The following is a 20,485-nucleotide window of genomic DNA, read 5'->3' as shown; positions in this document are numbered from 1 at the left end:
AGCAGTATGCACATTAGTTTTTATGGTAAATGGGGTGAAATGGCCAATGGGACATTGGAATGGCTGCGGGGGGGGGTGCTTGTATGTAGGGGGCCCCATTCGACCATGATTTTGAGTGGGGGGGGTGGCAAACTCAGAACCCCAGGCGGTACAAACTCTAGGTATGCCACTGATCAGTAGGTCATGGAGATTGGAGAATCCCTTTTGGAGGTCTTGTCAAACTATGATAATTCTTTTGCTAAGATAAGAATATTGCCTACCATTAAATGCTTTGCTTTTACTAGAAAACCCATATATTGCAAGTCACCAAAAAAAAAAAATCCTAAGGTGGTTCATATTCTCCCTTCCCAGTGAACATCATTGCTGTACATTAAAAAAATGGTTACCATTTACTACAGGGTCTAGGTTTGGGCTCATATTTTGGTTCAGTTTGCGTTTGAAAGTTGATATCCCACAATTTCATTGGAGTGGGTGGGGTTACCTAATTATGCATGCAAATTTTTAGGCAGTGTACAGATTTGTACCTATTTTTCATGGGCCTTTGTCCAGATTTTTGATGTTTCCAGGTTGAGATGTAAGGCAGTAAACATTTGTTTGTTCCCACAGATTGAGTTGTGAAGATTACTTGTTTTCAAGAGTTTCATTTTGATTTTTTTCTCTCCAGACTGCTGTAGATATTCTTACCACTGTGGTTCGAAATACTAAGCCACCACTTTCAGAGATGCTCATTTTTCAGGCATTTCCAGTGGTGGCACAGTGTACATTGCATACAGATGACAATACTGTCATGCAGGTAAGCCAAAATCTAAGTGTTTCTCGTCTTTTAGGATGAAAAATGTATTACTCTCAATGTACTGTGAACTCTTTGAATGGTATTGCTGCAGTCGTTTTTACTGTAGTAAGTTGTGGTTTTACAACTGACTATAAAGTCTCAAGAGTTGCATGTATTTGTATGAATATTTGTAATGGACGGTGCAAAAAATACAAGTAATTGAAATCTGTCACATCCTGTGAGCTGTTACTCGAAAACCTCTGAATATATTTACATTCTCCTTCCTCCTTTAAGAAAGATGCTGTTGATTTCATGCTTGTAACATGCCAATTTTGTTGCAGCTTTCATATCTAGTCCTTTGCATGAATTTTGCTTTGCTCATTGTTTACTTAACTCGAACATTGCTTGTACCCAGTTGCAGTTTGCAGTAAAAGTGAGGTGCTCTTTTCTAAAAGCTTGACTACTTATCATTTTTGAAAACTGCTGAAGTGGGTCAGTGTCAGAGTTCAATGCAGGACATTTGCAAGTGTACATTATAGTTGCTATTCACCAACCTTTGGTATGATCATGCATATCTGGTCATAGCTGTCTCATCCTCTGAATGATGGTCTGCTGTGTGTTCTTTCATCAACTTCAGTGTCACACGAGTCTGTCAGTAAGCCAAGAAAAGTGTTTTAATTACTTGAAGCAGTCCTTTTGTGCTGATCTGCTGAAATTCTTAGCTGGAGGAAATGTTTGAGAGCATTCTAATTTTTGACTTCACTGTTCGAATACCTAAGCCATGGAGCCACTATCCACTCTTGACCCATTCTTTCTTCCCATTTCCTGCATGTAGGGGCAGCTGGATTAATCATTGTCTATTGGCTTGTATGATTTCTGATTTTTGATAATGACTAGCATCCTGTTGCCCAGGAATGGTCCCAAAGGTTTCAAACCAAGAAAATTTAAAGGTCTTGAATCTTCAGTTTTCTCTGTAGCTTAGCACACCTGGCCTTAAGCCAGCTGTTTTGAGGTGACCTGCATCTCTTAAGCTACAAACAATCTAGTCCTGTTTGACATTTTTCTCTCTAAAACCGCTGGCTGTGCAAACACCCCTACCAGAAACATAAACCTTATCTATACTGCAGATCAAAGTAGTGCTTTAAGGCTAGTCTTGATCGCTGGAAAGGCACACATATTTGCACCAGGATTATGAATGTCCATGCTCAATTTGGGGGGTGTGGTACAAGGTTCATTCCTGACCTCTGGCCAGTACCTATATGGAGTTTACATGTTTTCCCTGGTCTCTGTGGGGTTCCTCCCAAAGCATGCTGAGTATTTCCATCTTGAACTCGCCCATGAATGAAGTTCTGGGCAGCATCACAAACTCCAAATGGTGCCCTATAGGGGGAAGTGTTGTATAGACCAACTGTTTCGGGCATCTAATTTGCACAGTATCCTCCTCAAGATAGAAGAACACGAGTCAGTCTGTGTGCTGTGGCAGGGCTAGCCACTGTATGGTGTTAAAACATGGCTTTAGATTCAGTTGTGTTGATTAATGTTGCTAAGTGGGCACGGGTAATTGCCAGTGATGCATGGTTAAGGGCCTGGCCTACTCTGACCTATGCCAGGAACAGATGCCATTCTTATCTGATCTGAGGCTAGCCATTCCAAAAAATGTTGGTTGTGGAGCTTCACCACTCTAACCATAATACCTCCCTCATGTCTTCATCAGATCCCATTTGCAGTCTCTTGTGACTGCAGTGTAATTGCAAGCTCCATCTTGGGAACAGCTGTATCCTTTGTATTTGGTACAGTTACTGCATTTTCATTACTGCTTCTTCCTGTAACATTTGGAGGTTGCGTTTGAATAGTAGAGTTAGGTTTGGTATTTGTAAGGATTTTTTTGGTGGTTTTCTCCGTTAAAAAAATGCAGTGTGTTCTCTGGTAGTGCATGGTAGGTTAGGTAACTGGGTGTTAGGTAGTGTTTGGAGTACGCCTTTTCTTTAGCTTTTCTGTCTTTAGACAGTTGGTGTATTTCTCCATGATAGATAAGGAGAAGGCATTAAAGAAATGTGCAGTGTGCAGTCATTACCATCACATAAAGCACGCAGTGTGTAATGAGTGTGCTTGGAGACTGTTCCATCTGTAACAATTCTGTACCTGGGCTTTGAATTAGAGCTGGGCCAAATTGGTATTTAAGGGCATATTGCCCTGTGGCATTTCAGCAGCTTCCACTTCTTCCCTCAAAGAAACCTGACAAGGAGTGGAATTGGAGTTATGAGTTCCGCGGACCCAAAAGTGCAACAGAAAGATGAGGGATATCATATGTGTGGCTTCCTTTCATTCTGCTTAGCCAGATCTGAAGATTCACCAACCTTTGGCTTGAATGGCTATGTTGACGCATGTTCCTTCTTGTAGCTCATCTCCTACAGTGCCAGATGCTCTTTGTGTTTCACTGTTGCAGCCGTCACACTTGGGTTATCTGCCTGCAGGTAGCCCTCAGCAGGCCTGAATACCAGAGTCTTGGATTCCTGCATTGGATGCTCTCTTCTTCCATGTCAGGTCGGCAGGGGTGTAAAACATGCAGCCAACGCTATTACATCAGTCTGTCTTGCCGCACAGTGCCCAAAGCAGTTTGCAAGTGCCGGTCAGCTGACTACTGAAAGTTTCATTTTCGAGTTTCAGAACCGAAGTCTTCAAAAAAGCTAAGTACCCCATTGGGGATCCTTTTTCTTGCTCTTAACCAATGTCAGTAAAAGTTAACGATTGTATTACCTGTGGAAAGCAAATACCTCAAAGATTTTCATTCGTACTGCATTCCTTGCTTAGGCCCAGACCACGATGTTGGTTTTGTGCCTTGTTCAACCCTTGAACTATTGGTTGTCTGTCTATATTTGCAGCAAATTATTTTAGTACTCCATTTATCTAGAAATGGCTTCTGTAAGCCATCCGACTACAGATATTCCGAAAAAACGTAAGGATAAAGACAGACTGCATAGGTCCAAAACTGACGACGACACTTGCGTTAAGCTAGTTGACAGTCCGCCGGTAATCAGTGAGGTGCTTTTGCAGCCCCTGATACCTGTTACTTCAGGTACGCAGGCCTCTACTGAGACCCATTTGGATTCCGGTATGCTCCAAGATGTTTCTTCGATTATGAAACCTGTGGATGTCTCTACCTTGGATGGGTCCGGAGCCGCTGTGCAGGCACCGGCTTCTGTGGGTGTATTCAGGCCTACAGACTTGCATTTTAAACTGACGCCATCTTCTTTATCCAGGCCTAAAACTCGACCCACGCCTAGAAAGCCAATGTCCAAACCACATGTTCAGGTCCATATGCCTAAAAAACAAATTAATTAGGGGAAGCCAGCCCCCCCCCCCCCCCCCCCGAGACCTAGAACTGATTTTCTTTCTGATTCTTCTGATCAGGAATCTGATATTTCTGTTTCTTCTGATTACCACGATTTGCCCCTATCTACCTATGAGGATTCTGATGCAGAGGATTCCATTCCCTCTGCTTCCCCTCCAGAAGATTTCTCTTTTGGTGAAACCTTGCACAGTCTTGGGGAGCATTTCTGCTGGGAAAGCCAGGATTACTCTGACTCCAAAAGGAGGCTTAGGGAATTCTTACTCCTCCCTCAACATAGGCCTTTAGATATCCCTCTGGATTTTGTAGATGATGCCTTCTTGGAATCTAGCATTTCCCTCAGACACTTTACCTCCAGCTCCTAGAAAACCTGACCAGTGTTAGAGTACCTGACTCTCAAGTTCCTCTTCAAGAATCCTACTGCGGATCCAGAGACCATTTCCCAAGGACCAAAGTGCATTAAGGCTACTGCTGCCAGAAACCTACCCCCTCTGATAGAGATTCTAGAACCTTGGACAGATGGGGTAAGAAGGTATATACTTCTGCTACTTTGGCCATTAGGGCTTTAAATTGCCAGTTTCATATGTTAGTTTGTCTTTTGGCTTTTTCCCAGTAAGGGATCGCCACAGCGGACCTCAGGTCCGCTAATGATTGGCAGTAGATTTTTTACGAAACACCGAGGTGCCAGCTCGACGCCCAACCTTCAACGAAGGCACGCCCATTTATGCAAGCATGTCTTTCGAGCACTACCCAACCGCGGGGAGGACATGCAGACTCCACACAAGGCACTCCGATTCTCAGCTTGGCTTGGAACGGGAGAACCTTTCGCTGTGAGGTAACAACTCTACCACCGTACCACCGCGGCATCAGTTTCATATGTTAAAGTATCAGCAGCATATTGTGGGACTTAAACAGAAAATGATGATGATTCCTGACTGTGCTGAACACAAAGAATTACAGGATTTAATGCATTCTGCAGAACAAGTTGGTAAACATACTTTGCAATGTGGTTTTGACTCTTTAGAAGCATCTTGCAGGGCTGCTGTCACTGGGTTTATACTTAGAAGGCATGCTTGGCTTAAGGAGCAAAACTTGCCAGATCATGTTAAAGCTAAATTACTGGATGCTCCCTTAAACCAAGACCGCCTGTTTGGCAGCAAAGCTGAAGAAGTCCTCAAAAAGATGGAGGAAAAGGCTAAATCTATGCAAACTGTTAAAGATATCCTGCAAGTACAGCCTCCCAGATTTAGTAGGCATTGGCCTTCAAAGAAGTGGTCCTTTCCAGCCTCTTCCAGGCCTTCAGTCCAAACCCAGGAATGGCAGGCCACCTAGGTTACAGTCTTAGGCTACGCACAGGCCTAAGCAGTGGGGGGCTCCCACTTCCAAAGCATGGAGTAGTAAGACACCCCCCTGTGGAAAAATGGCACAATGGCCTAATCTTAAACCTTCCAAGCCCTGCTCAGCTGCCTGCTCCCTTAGGAGTAAAGCTCGCCCTGCATGCAAAAAACTGGGAACTCCTTACCCAGGATAAACTGGTTTTGAATATAGTTTCCCAAGGATACAGATTCCACTTCCACACACTACCATCCCCAAACGGTTGGCCAGACCTACCCCCAAATCAGTGGGCAAGAGGCACAACAGCAGGTTCTCTCTCTCTCTCTCTCTCTCGTATGTATCAGGGCTATTCAACCTGTCCCAGCAGACGAAAGGGGACAAGGTTTTTATTCAAGACTTTTCCTGGTACCCAGGAAAGACCGCTCCTGGCGTCCTATCCTAGACCTTTTTATTCTAAACGCATTTTTGGTAATCCCAAAATTCAAGATGCTAACGCTTCAACAGCTGCTTCCTATGATGGACAAAGATGCCTGGTTGGAAACTTTAGACTTAAAGGAAGCTTACCTGCACATTCCAATAAGGGAATTTTACAGGAAATACCTCTGCTTCAGGGCAGGCTCCATGCACTTTCAGTTCTCTGCACTTGCCTTTCGCTTATCTACTGCGCCCAGGATGTTCAGTGTCTAGCTCCAGCCATTGCGTTTTGCAGGCAGAGAAATATTCAAATATGCCCATACTTGGACGATTGTCTGATTCAGGCAGGAAGCCAGGAATTGCTATTAAAACATCTGGCATTTGTAAAGAAACTAAACTCGCTGGGGTACACCATAAACAAAAAGAAATCTCACCTAGTACCCTGCCAACAAATTGTATTCGAGCTTGGTCTCAGGAATACAACTTCCCAGATGGCTTTTCTCACTACAGAGAAACCAGTTTATTTAATCTACTCCAAACTACTGGCCACAAAGACCCAGCTGTCTGTAAGGAAAGTTCTGCAAGCCCTGGAGTTCATGGCCTCTTGTATTCTACTAATTCCATATGCAAGACTGCATATGAGGAAACTGCAGTGGTATCTAAAAAGCCTATGGTGTCAACATTCTCAGGACCTCGAATCAATGATTCCTATCATTCCTTGTATAAAGACAGAGTTCCTTTGGTGGGCAGAGGCCTGCTACCACAACAAAGGGCTCCCTTTCACTTTACCCATTGCCGCCCAAACCCTAACAGATGCATCAGACTATGCATGGGGATCTCACTTGGCAGGGCAGTGCAGTGCATTCAGGGAAAGTGGAACCCAAGACAGATGCACCTGCATATCAACTAAAAAGAAATGTTAGCTGTACAGAACTCCGTGACAGCCTTCAAGGACCACTTTCTTCCAGGACAATTATTGGTAAAGACAGACAACACCACAGTTATGTGGTACATAAGCAGGGGGGAACCCACTCGTACCCACTCTGCAGACTAGCCATGGCTCTGTGTAACACAGCCTTGATCTACCAAGTGCAACCTACAAGCTCAATTCCTGCCAGGCAAGCTAAATTCATTGGCAGACCTAAGCAGAAACCTCATGGACCCACACGAATGGAAACTGGAACCAAAACTATTAAACCTCTTTAAGAACAAATGGGGGACCCCAGAGATAAACCTGTTTGCCTCCCCTCAAAACTACCAATTGGGCAAATTCTGAACAAGGACTTCCCACAGTCAAGCTTGGAAAGTGGAAGTCCTGTCCTTTACCTGGGAAAGCCTCTCAGTTATGCCTTCCCCCTCTGCCTCTCCTCTCAAAGGTTCTGCTAAAGATCAAACAAGACAAACCAAGGACAATACTGATTGGACCAGACTGGCCATGCCAGCACTGGTAACCCCCTCTTGTGCAGTATGACACTGCTGGAACCACGGCACCTTCCTCAGACCCCTTCCCTGCTGTCCCAGCAGGCTGGCCAGATTCTGCACCCTCTGCTTCAAATCCTGAAACTTGGAACCTGGTTAATTCCTTGAGCTCTCCAATAGCATCCCCCCATAAGCAGGTGCTAGATGTCATTCTGGAGGCAAGGAGGTGTAGTACCAGAAAATCCTATGCTGAAAAGTGGAAAAGATACTGTTCCTGGAGCCAGACTCTGAGAATGGGCACAACGGTGCCCAGCTTACCTCATTATTCTTCAGTAATTAACAGAAATGCTCCACAAGGGCCTTTCCTTCTCGTCTATTAAAATTCATGCCTCTGCTATTTCAGCACATTATAATACTGAATCTCCCCTCTTTTCTCACCCCCTGCTAAAACAATTCCTCAGAGGGCCCAAAAATTTAAGACCCCCAGGAGAGTCCCTACTCCAGCCTGGGACCTTAGCTTTGTATTGGAAAAGCTCACTCTCCCTCCTTTTGAGCCAGCTGCAACTGCAGAGTTGAAATTCCTCTCTTGGAAAACAGCCTTCCTTCTAGCCAGCAATTCAGCAAGAAGAGTATCTGAATTACAGGCCCTCATGGCAGTGGAGCCCTTCATTCTCTTCCATGCAGACAGGGTTTCCCTGAGGACCAGTCCTTCCTTTATGCCTAAGGTTGGTGTCTAGTGTGGCCCTTAATCAGTCCATTCATTTGTCTACTTTTTTCCCAAATCCACTAAACAAAGCGGAACGAATACTGCACTCTTTGGACGTGCACAGACACACCTTGGATATTATTTGGACAGGGCTAAGCCTCTCAAAATCTGAACAGCTGCTAGTTGGCTTTGCTGTAACGGCAGAGGGGAAGGCCATTTCAAAGCAAACTATTTCTAAGTGGATAGCCCATTGCATTCATTTCTGCTCTAAGCACCATGGAAAACCTACCCCACAGGGGATAAGATCACATTCCACCAGGGCTGCATATACCTCTACAGCCTTTATCAGAGGTGTCCCTACCAGCGACATCCTAGAAGCTGTTACCTGGAGCTCTGTACATACCTTCACCAAGCATTACCACATAACTTTTTTTCTAAACACAGAGCTAGTTTTGCCACTGCAGTCTTGCAGGGCTTAATAGCTGGCCCTAATGCTCTCTTAACTTCCTCCTCCCTTCCTTAACTTTGGGAATATACCCAAATGTGATGACTCCAGCCGTGAAACACGAAGAACATAGTACAGTTGTGTACACTCTACATAAATGTAGATGTTAGAGTGTATTCACTGTTGCAGTCCTGGTTACCCTCCCTCCAGCCCCCTGACTTCTCCTGGCTCTACCTTTCCTTCTTGTTTGGTGTATTTAAGCTTTCTGGTGTATTTGCTTTTTGTTGGAGGGTTACCATAACATATAATTGCTTCTCATTGTGGGGGCACCTGACATCTGGGTCAAGAAAAACTGATGTAATGGCATTGACTGTATGTTTTATACCCCTGACTACCTGACGTCATGGAAGAAAAGCATCCGACGCAGGAATCCAAGACTCTGGTATTCAGGCCGGCTGAGGGCTACCTGCAGGCAGATAACCCAAATGTGATAACTGCAACAGTGAATACACAAGAACATCTACATTTATGGTAAGTGTACACAACTGTACTTTTTGGAGAAATCTCTCACCAGCTTTGTTCCCAGTCCCTTCTTGTTGGGGGTTGAGGTAGGTGCAGTTGTCAACCATGCAGTCTTTCTAATATGTCTATGCTCCTGCCTTCCAGCGTAGCTTATGGCACATCTCAAGCTGATTGCGCTGGCATTGACATGCACTGCCACACTTGGAGGTGATTATGTAATTTTGCAGATTGCTTTAAGGCGCCCTTTGTTAATGCCCCTTTTGACATTTCCTCTCTGTTTGGCCCAAATGTCAGACGTTAACCAGGAGTAAACAGGAAGGAAGACAGTCTGCCATTTTAGGGCACTTTACCACCTTTTAAACTGTCTTTCTCTAGGAAGTGGAAGGGGGGGGGGGGTACTGCCTCATTGAATCACACCAACTGCTATGTTTTCAGAATGTCCTTGTTAAGGGTGCCTTTCATGGTGGTGGTGGTGGGGGCAGCTAGAACAGAAGCCACCCACTCAACAAATGTGGCCTGCAGAAGCAGGGTACTTCCCACAGAGTTTTTATCCAGGAGGATTTTCTGTGTTCCTGAAAGGTTGCTTAATTGGCCTACTCTGGAGGCATTTGGAAGTTTCTTGGCTCGCCACAGAAAATCTTATGAGGTCATCACCTCGAATGCATGGGTGTTGACTGTTCTCCAGAGGTTATACAACTTGATTTTTATTTTTGCAGAGAAAATTCCAAGTAGTTTTCTCACATTTAACACACAAGGGATGCAGCAGGCAAGAGTTCAAAGCTACTGACAGTCCACCATGAAGTCCCACCAGACCTTGAATTTGGGGTGTATTTCAGGTTCTTCTCGTACCGAAGAGCAAGGACCTTTGACAAGTTTGGAGCTGAACAAACTGAACAGTTACATGAAGCAGATCAAGTTTCAGGTGGTCATGATGCAGTCCATTCTGCCTCTACTGAAAGAGGTGAGTGGAAGTGCTCTATTTAAAATATCAGATTAGCATCATATAAAGATCGCAAGGTTGTCCAGGAGATATCTGCCCGTTTGGCTGGGAGTCTGTCATTATCCATTCAGAGTGCTGCCCTTTGGTCTCACCACTGATCCTATTTTATCTGTGCCCCCCCCCCATTTGAGCCTTCAGCCACTATTTCTTTGTTGCTATCTCAGAAGACTGTTTTCCTGGTGGCATTTGTCTACTAGACTGTCTTCAGAACTGCAGCCTTTATCCTCAGTACCTCCGTGTTTGGTTTTCTGTAGGGATAGGGTTTCCCTCAACTGATGACTCTTTTTTGCTTAAGGTTGTGTCCATCTGCTTTGAATCAGCTTGTTTACCTGCATCTTTCTTGTATTTCTGTAGTAAAGGGGAATATTTGATACACTATTTAGATGTTCATAGATAGCTGAGATTTTTTCTGGGTACGACCAAAGCTTTCAAAAAGACAACTTTGTCTCATTTTCTAAGGCCTGGTTGGGCAAGCCATCGTAGAAAATAATCCTACCCAGATGACTGATTCTTTTCAAATGGAATTGCAATGTCTTTGCTGACAAAACCTAAAGGTCATTTTACTAGAGCAGTGCCTACTTCTACAGCATTTTTATCCAGAGTTTCTATTGAAGATGTTGTGGTGCCACTGCTACTTAAAGTAGTGCATGCACATTTGAGTCCCATTACAAACTGAATGTACATTCCGGGTTTAGGGCCTCCTTTTGGTTCCACTTTTCTGCAGAATCTCTACTAGGGCCTCTCTAGGATTGATACATGTCTGTAGACTCTGCCCCACAGGTTGAAGCCAGACATAAGGCGCTATCAGATAAGAAAGTTTATGTACTTATTGATCTATGTTACCTGTTGAAGTAATTCTTCCCTCCCGTCTCCCTCTTTTGGGAAGTTTGGACAGAGGTAGTGGTTGGCAGAGTTGTGTGGTTGGGGGTCCCATTTCATCTTGGGGTCTAATGTAAGATCCTGGAGTTTTCCTTTATATATGTGGAGGGGCAAAACCTATCTAAGGGAGATAGGAGGGAGCAAGGTATTATGGTTAGAGGAGGTGAGGCTCCATGTCTTTTGGAATGTCCAATCTTTGGTTTGATAACACACAGGTTGAACTGCACAGAAATGGAAAACACAGATCTGTTGTGATAATTACATAGCATTTGTTTCATCATCCTGTTCAGTGTTGTAGTCATTTAATATCCTTCCTGCATGTAGCCTGTCTGGCCTACTGTGGCATTAGGACTTTGGTGGTACCAGAGAGATATTGGCTGATCCATCTTCAGATCTTTTTTTTTGCCATAGTGTTGCATGCTGTTTGAGTTCTGTGGTTTGGCTTACTTCCAAAGGAAGAATGAATGATAGGTTGGTAATTTTCCTTTGTAACAAAATTCTGATGGCTTCTAATGTCAGTGCCTCTTGTTTTATTTAGGGCCTATGCACGACCATATGGCCTGCCCCATTTGCCAGGCCTTCGTCCATTCGGTCAGCCATTCGAGCCGCCCAAGAAAGGCCAGAACTTCCAGGCTTTATGTTGTAGCCGTGCCTCTGCCACACTAAATCCCTTTTGTGGCTGTCAGCCTGGAGCAACGATTGGTCACTGCCGATATGGGTAGAGTGGATACCGCTGTGGAAGCTGCAGAACCTGGAGCAGAAGGCACGTCCTTTTGAGGTCCTGAAGACATATGCGCCTGACAGTGAGGTGGAACCGCTGCTCCCACTGGCCACCTGGACGGATCCCTCCCCTACCACGCTAAGTGACAACAGGACCTACCCTGACCCAGTTTCCTGCTAGGCCTTCTCTGAAGGCCAGCCTGATTGGCAGGCCTTTTCATAGAGTTTATTCAATGTCTTTGTGGAGTTGAGGCCTTCTACCCCCTTACCCTCCCCAGTGGCTCCTCCTGTGATGAGCCCTAGGCCCCAGGTGATAGACGCCTCTCAGGTGGAATTGGAAGAATCCTCTTAGTCTTCTTTAAAGGATTCACTTTCCTGTGTCTCACAATTACCCTCCTCTCTTGGCTATGCCTCCCTTGAAGAAGAATCTGGTGAAGCAGACTCCCCAGCTGAGTACATCACCTTTGGGGAGACAATTGCTAAGATGAGGGAGCATTTTAAATGGGAATCTTCTGAAATATCAGAAGTGCAGAAAATGTACTACAGACTTCTTCAGATGGACTCCCCTGCCCCTTCAGCTATCCTTCCAGTACTGCCAGCCTTTCTTGCATTCACTGCAGCATCTTTCATCCCAGACTCTCAGCCTCCAGCTCCCCGCAGGCCTGACAGCTTCTACAAAGTCCCAGAAGGGGATATATTTTTGGTTGTGTCCTGCTGCTGACCTTGACTGTCTGTTCCAGCGGGCAAGGCTTCCAAACTACTACTAGCCTCTTCCCTCCTGTCTACTGACAGCAAGGCCATGGAATGCCTGGCGAAGAAAGTCTAAACGTCTTCCGCCCTAGCTTTCAGGGCATTAAATTACCAAACTCGTATGTCCCAGTATGCCCTAGCCCTTTTGGAAAAAGCCAAACAATCGTCTGATATTACAGACTCTCCTGCCAGAGTTCAGCTGTCTAGTCTTATTTCCCTAGGCTATCAGGTCATTAGGCAGTCTGAGTGCAGCTACGATGCTGCAGATGCCTTAGTAAGGGCAGCTGCATCAGCTTATGTCCTTTGGAGATACTCCTGGCTGTGGTTACAGCCCCGACTAGACATCCAGGCCAACCTTTAGATGCACCTGTAGACTATTTGGGATTAAAGCAGTCTATTTAGGATTAAAGCAGCAGCAGATTTATTCAAAAAATGCGGCAAAAAGGGAAGGAGCTACAGGACATTAAGCACCTGTTTGTCTCCTATCCCCAAATTCCACAGGAATTACCCCTCCAAAACTCAATTTTTCAGGAAGCACTCCACCCTCAACCCTGCTTCTAGGCCCAGTAAAGCTGCCAGGAAGCAAGCTACTCCCTCCAGGCCTGCACAGACTTCCACTCAGAAGCCTCAGTTTCAAAACAGGGCAGGTAGTCAGTGACTACCTGCCACTCTTAAACTCTCCCCATTCCATTCCACTGTCATTAAGGCTGTCACTGTCTCACTGTGTAGAAAAACATCACTACAGGCAAGTAGGTGCTATCCATAGTAGAAAGTCTGGTTCATGACCTGGATCACTACCCTGTCTTGGAGAGAGGTATTCCCAGCCCCCAAAGAACAGTTAAATCTTTTTCAACCAATTTTAGACAACTTCATTGCACACGGTACTATTCAAACTGTTCCGCCTTCAGAAAAGGGGAAAAGGATTCTTTTCCAGGCTCTTCCTATTTCCAAGGAAAGATGGGCCCTGGAAACCAATCATAGAGCTCTCCCACCTAAATCTCTTCCTGTAAGTGTCTACTTTTTTTGGATGCTCACCTTGCAAACACTTTTCCCTCTAATCTTACCTCAGAGGTTCATGGCCACCCAGGACATAAAGGATGCCTACCTTCACATTCCCATCAGACCCAATTTCAGTTGATAGCTGTGATTCTCTCTAGCCTCATGTTATCAGTTCTCTGCCTTGCCCCTCCCTCTTTTTACAGCACCGAGGGTTTAAGTGCCTGGCACCAGTGGTGGCCTTCTGCAGAGCCCAAGGGATTCAAATTTTCCCTTTAGACCTGCTTATTCAGGTGGATTGCAAAAAATCCGTCCTACTCCATGTTCAGACCTCTGTCTCCTTCCAGGTGCTGGGGTTCAAGATAAATTACTTCAAGTCCAACCTGACCCCCTCAAGACCTTGTCTTCTTGTGGTGTAGAATCTGGATAGATATGAAGGCCTTCCTACTTCTCCAAAAGGTGGAAAACTTAAGGCAGTACCTGCTCTGTGTCCTTCAGGTCACATAATTGACTACCAGGCCACATGGCCTCTACCATTCTCATGCTACCATTAACAAGACTTCATGTAAGAAAGCTGCAATGGTACCGAAGATCCATATGGACTCTGTGCACTCATCTTCTGGAATTCAAGATCCCCTTCTTAACTTGCTTCAAGAAAGAGTTTCAATGGTGCCTGAATCAGGTCGGCAACAACCCAGGCCTACCCATGCAAGTACCCCTACCAGTGCAGGAAATGTGCACGGATGCCTCAGAGCTGGGGTGCGGAGCAGCCATGGCCTCAAGGGTCCAGGGTACTTGGCCAAATTCCTCTAGACAGGGTTATATCAATGTCCGAGAGATGAGCAATACAGCCCTGAAGGCCTTTCAGCCTTGACTGAAACAAGGTCCATTGAAACTGTTCATACAACACCACAGTGTTATGTCAACAAGCAGGAGGGTAAGAAATCATATTTGCTATGCTGGCTAGCTCTTCTAGTGTGGGAGCAGGCCATAAAACTGGAAGTCACTCTAAGCAGTGTACATTCCTTCAAAACACAATTCTCAGGCAGACACCTTAAGCAGGTCCATGTCAGTTCCACAAAGGGATGCTCCACAGGGGATATGTTCTTGGACATGGTCCTCATGTAGGGTACACCTCAAATAGATCGGTTTGCCTCCCCTATGAACAGACAACTTTCAGATTTTTGCACCAGGCTGCCCAGTCCTCTGGTGAGGGCAACGGACGTCTTTTCAGTCTCCTGGAAGGGGGAGGTTTTTTATGCATCCTCCCCCTCTTTCCACATCAAAAGGTCCTTCTGAAAATTCATCAGGACAGACGGAATATCTTGTTGATGATGCTCTTTTGGCCAAGACCACATTGGTTATCCCTCCTGCATTTAGCCAAGGGCAATCACCACAAGTTACCCCACAGAGTGTACTTTCTCACACAGGACAAGGGGTCTCTAATGCATGCACACGGTCTGTCTCTACACCTCACCTTGTTGGTGACAGAAATCTGATCTTTTACCGACACCTATACAATGAGTATGTGCTCACAGTCTTGCAGGAGGCAAGGAAACCTAATAGTAGGAGATTTTGTATATCAAAATAAAAAGATTCTCCATCTGGTGTCTTCAGAGAGTTGGACCCTTATCAGGGAGATGTACCTCTGGTACTGTTCTACTTGTGTGAACTTCTGCAAACAGGGTTAGTGTACTCCTCCATCAAAGCTTACTTGGGGGCAGTTTCAGCATTTCTGACTCTAGAATCTCCTTTGTGTTCCAGATTGCCTGCAAAGTTGTTTCTAAAGGGTGTGCTGCACCTCAGGCCCATCAGGAAACCTACCCCCCCCCCCCCCGCCTCCCTGAGACATTAAATTGTTTGGAGAAGCTGATGCCTTCCCCCTTTTGAACTGGCCTCCAAGGCTTCACTGAAACACTGCACATGGAAAAGAGTACTCCTAGTGGTTTTGACTTCAGCCAGAAGAGTGAGTTGCATGCTGTCAAGGCCATTCTCTATTTCCTTATCTTACACAAAGACCGGGTAACCTTTAGAACAAAATCCTTCCTTCGTGCCCAAGGTGGTCAATAAGCTTTCATTAAACCAAGTTATTCACCTCCTCACCTTGTTTACCCCCCTTCTGAGTGACCGAGTCTACACTCCCTTGATGTGCACAGACAGCTCAGGTTCTACTTGGACAAGACTAAATTTGTCAGAAAATCTGACCAGTTTTCTCATTTCACCCCAGGGCTTGGGGAAAGCTGTAACTAAACAGACTATTTCTGCCTGGATTTCGAGGGCAATTACTTTCTGCTATGCACACCATGGGAAATCCTTGGAGTCTAAAGTGAAGCCACACTCCACTAGGGCCGTGACTTCCTCAGGAGCCTATAAAGGATTAGACAATGCCACCATTTTAGAGGCAGCTACATGGACATCTGCCCACCATTAACCAAGCATTATAAGTTGGATCACATTTCTAGATCCACAGCTGGCTTTGCCAGGCAATCCTCCATGGAATTCTGGAGAATTCTTTCCAGCCACCATCGTCTACCTCACAGTGAGCTTTGGCACTCACCCGGCAGTACAGAATACTGCAACATGGGAATAGGATGCAGAATAGTTGTGTGTAAAATCGTACCATACCCATAGATGTCCTTCTCTTCCATGTCGCAGTATTCCTTCCATCCGTCCTTCCCCACCTGTTCTGTATTTAGCTCCTCTTGGATGGCACTGAACTTACTCAGTTTGACCTGAGAATGGGATTCTCCATTCTGAGGTCTGGTGCATGCAGATGTCACTTTTATGGCCCATGTAGCTCTAGCCACATTAGACGTCCCATGCACCTGGCAGTGACTGCAAGCTTTTGTATACTGGCCGGACGTTTGGGTAGCAAGAGGAGGGATTCCAGGAGTACAGAATACTGCAGTATGTAAGAGAAGGACATTATGTGGTTATGGTAAGATTTTACGCAACTATTCTTTATCCTTAATGAGTGTAAGTGGGACCATAGATAATTTGAGAGGAACCATGCATGGGATATAAAGCATTTAGTAACTGCCCTCCGTCCACTAGTATAGGGGGCAGTCCTGGGGTAAATGGTTAACATCCATAGATGAAAGTTGTAATAAAATAAACACTGCTACAACTGCCAGTGGAAACCAAATAAACTGCGAGGAAAAACCTTTGGCAGACCACCACGGCACCACGTTTCAACTGTTAAAACCACAAATTAAGTAAAACTGTAAAATGCAGGAATAAAAATCAGATACGCGCTTTCGGCTAGTATAGCCTTTTTCAGAGAACATCAATTCGAAAGTAATCCAAGCAAGGCAGACAGTCTGTTTCCATACTTAAAGGATTTTCGACTGGAAACAGACTGCCTGCCTTGCTTGGATTACTTTAGAGTACAATTATATAGGTTCATAGGATGGTACTTGGTTATCTGCCCGAAGGCATATTAGCCCAGCCACGTTGTGAGGTATTGACCGCCCCTTTAATAGTTCCCTAGACCCTTGTACTAGCAGCTAGTACCCTTGGCCCCTATCTAGTAGTGCTGTTGGTGTGATCCCGGTGTGAACTTTCTGTTATCCATCCACTCATCAAGGTTCCTCTTGAAGAGTGATAGTGAGGGGCTTTGTGTTATGTAGATCGGGACCCTGTTCCATAGTAAGGGAAGTCTCTGCGAAGGGAATCTATCCCTCCAGCATGTTCTATTCATTGTTGTGTTGAGGTTTATATCTCTAGAGCGTGTAACTCGAGTATATTTGGTTTTGCTAAGATGGAGCATGTTCAAGTCTGGGTTGGACATGGCTCTGTACGTTAGACAGAGATCGCCTCTGAGAAAGCGGTATGCGACAGAGAACATTCTTAGCTTTTTCAGTCGTGCTGCATAGGGCAACTGTTTGAGGCCAGTAATACTTTTGGTTAGGTACCTCTGTGGTCTCCAGCTGCTGGAGATGTCTAGCCAGGTACATTCCAATTGGTACATTGTACTCAATGATGGGTCTGATTAGGGAAGAGTAGAGGGGCACCATTACATCCTTAGATCTTGATGCGAACCCTTTCGTGATCAGATGGATCTCTCAGGATTTTCTAACCACTTGGGCAACATGGTTATCAAAGGAAAGCTGACTACTTGGGTCCCTAGATCCCTTATTTCTTCAGATTTCAGGGGTCCCTAGATCCCTTATTTCTTCAGATTTCAGGGGATTACCTCCTATGTTGTAGTTTGCGGGTACTCTGTTTTTTCCAAAGGGGATTACTACGCATTTTTTTGCATTTAGCTTGAGACCATGGCTTTGACACCATGCATCAGTTTCATTTAGGCCCTTCTGGAAGATCCCATGTCGGCCAGAGACTCTGTTATAGCACCTAGTTTGCAGTCGTCCGTAAACTTAGTCCGCCACAGCCCTTCCGTGCTAGCCTGTACTTCTGAGACGTATATGCCAAACAGGAGGGGCCCCAGAACAGATCCCTGAGGCACAACACTCGTTACTGGTCTCGATTTGGACATAGATCCCGCTACTTTTACTTTATGGGATCTGTCTGAGAGCCAGTTTGCGATCCATCTTGTGACGTAAGGGTTTATGCCCAGGCTGGTGAGCTTATCAATAATACCTGAATGGGGAATGGTGTCAAATGCTTTAGCAAGGTCAAGGTAAGCAGTGTGTACCTCCTTTCCCTTATCTATAGCCTGAGTAACTGTCTCAAAGAAATCCACCAGGTTCAGGAGGCATGATCTGCCCTTGAAGCCGAACTGTGTAGGGTCCAGCGACTGGAGGTTCCCAATCTCTCCATTTATGAGTTCCATAATGATTCGCTCCATAGCCTTACAGATCAGACTGGTCAGGCTTATTGGTCGGTAGTTCCCATGGTCAGTTGTGGCCCCACCCTTGTGTAGCGGGACCACCGTTGCCGTGCTCCATTCTATGGGCACATATCTTATGGAGAGGCTGAGACTGAGCAGGGTATTAAGATGCGGAGTTGATTCCTTTTGGAGCTCGCGTATGACAGCCTGGGACACCATCTGGTCCCATGGAGGCAATGCTTTTAGCTTTAGATAGAGCCTTGTTAACCAGACTTACACAGTCCCCTGGAATGGTAATAGGCCCTGTAGGTGGTGGTGGGGGGATTTGCACTGAACCTGTCGGCCAAGATGTTGGCAGTGTCAGAAGGGTCAGTGTATTTTGTTCCATTTTGTACTAGCTCAGAACAGACCTGAGCGTTGCCATTTAGGTTTTTGATGTAGCCATAGAAGGCCTTATGGTTATCCTTGGCAACATTCTTTTCAAAATTAGCTTTAGTTGACTTGATGAGGGCCCTCAATTTCTTACTAATGCTGATCAGGGATGATTTTTCTACTTGAGATTTGGCCTTTTTTTGTATAAGTCTTCTCCTTTGATTGTAAAGTTTGCTTATGGCCGGGGACCACCAGACTGGTCTCTTCTTGTTTGAGGAAGGAGTCTTGGTTTTATTTGGGATAGCACGATCCATGCAATCCTGAAGATGCATATAGAGTGCCTTGGTGTAGCATTCCGCATCTTGGATATCATTATCCTTCTGCAAGGGAATAGTGAAGCTTTCCACTTCGGGTGCAAGTAATTTGAAGTTTGCTTTGGAAAGGTTTTTGACTATGGTTTCTTTGACTGGGGGAGGAGGATGTCGAGGGTTATCAGTTTGTGGTCGGATCTAACCAAGGAGGGAGTGATAATGGGTGTGGTACAATGGGCACCCATATTTGTGATGATTAAATCCAATATGTTGTCCCTTCTAGTGGGGGAACGTATACTGGTTGTTCAAGGGCATTTGAATTTATAAATTCTGTGAATCGCTGAGCATAGGAGTTGGAACATTTGGTTCTTTGCCCAGTCTATACCAGGGTAGTTGAAATCACCCAAGATTATGGTGTTGGGTAGGACCTTTATATTTTCCAATGTCTCAATGAATGCAGAGTGAGCATCTTGGGACATGGGCGATCTATAACCAGCTACGAATTGAAATGTGGTTTTGCCTGCTGATAGTTGCTCATGGATGATCTCTGGGGCATCATGCTGCGCTACTAACCTGGAGATATGGGTATCCTTGATGAATATGGATACATCTCCGCCCTTTGTACTGCGATCCGGTAACTTGAGGCCAGAAGGTATGATAAGAATTGTAACATGGCAGTGCGGGAGTGCTCTCTTGAGCCTTGAACCAGGTTTCTGTCACTGCACAAACACAGATTTTCTCCATGCTGAGGAGAGCCTCGAGTGTGTGCATTTTGAGGTTGGGACTTCTGGCATTGAGTAGCATTACCCTTAGTTTTTGGTTACCTGCGCTGGTTATGGTGGTTGGTTTGTCCTTCGAGCCTTGCCTAAAAAAGGCACTATGGGGATGGCAAGAGCCTTGGCCAGTATTCGAAAACCTAGGGGTGACAGGTGCAACCTGTATATATTTGTAATATATGTAACATTTTTTATTTATTTTTTGACATAAGACGAGTTTGTTTGCTACTACTACTACTCTCTGATCTGATTTTTACATAGTGATTAACTAGAGATATAGAGACTGAAAATCTTTTACACAGAGAAGTTTCTTACACAGTTTTCTATATGTAATTACGCACCTATATTCTTGTACACTTGTATGTATTACAGCTGTGTAATTTATAAATATAATTAGAGAGGTATGTACAGTGGATATATAAAAAGTGTACACACCCCCTTGTTAAAATGCCAGGTTTTTGTCATAAAAGAATGAGACCACAATAAATAATTTGATGACTTTTACCACCTTTAATGTGACCTATAACCTGTACAATTAAATTGAAAAACAAACAAATTGTTTGGGGGGGGCTTACAGTAAGCTGGTTGCATAAGTGTGCACACCTTTAAACTGATACTCTGTTGAACCTTTTAATTTAATTACAACATTCAGTCTTCTTGGGTGCACACCTACCATCAAAGAGACTGATTAACCCCAAATAAAGTTGGGCTGTCCTGGTGGGATTTTTCTGACATTTACTCAGTTGCCTGCTACAGCAAAAGCTATGGTTCGCAGAGAGCTTACAAGTCATCAAAGGGATCTCATTGTTTAAAGGTATCAGTCAGGAGAAGGGTACAAAAATAATTCCACAGCATTGGATATACCATGGAACGCAGTGAAGACTGTCCTCAAAAAGTGGAGAAAATATTGGACAACAGTGACGTTGCAAA

The 20,485-nt window shown here is 44.9% G+C and overlaps 1 protein-coding gene across 1 annotated transcript in view; it reads left to right on the top strand.

Annotated features, from left to right (window-relative positions):
• Positions 1–20,485, top strand: part of IPO9 (importin 9) — a 1,198,493-nt gene that overhangs the window by 738,437 nt on the left and 439,571 nt on the right. The window contains exon 17 of the mRNA XM_044076674.1: positions 665–793. Coding sequence (XP_043932609.1) covers positions 665–793 — 129 coding nt within the window. The remainder of the gene's footprint in view (positions 1–664; positions 794–20,485) is intronic.

This window comes from Protopterus annectens, chromosome 7.part0, assembly GCF_019279795.1.
Source record: "Protopterus annectens isolate FY-2018-M chromosome 7.part0, PAN1.0, whole genome shotgun sequence".
Lineage (NCBI taxonomy): Eukaryota > Metazoa > Chordata > Ceratodontiformes > Protopteridae > Protopterus > Protopterus annectens.
Note: the sequence above shows the minus strand (reverse complement) of the source record. Positions and strands in the feature narration are given on the sequence as shown.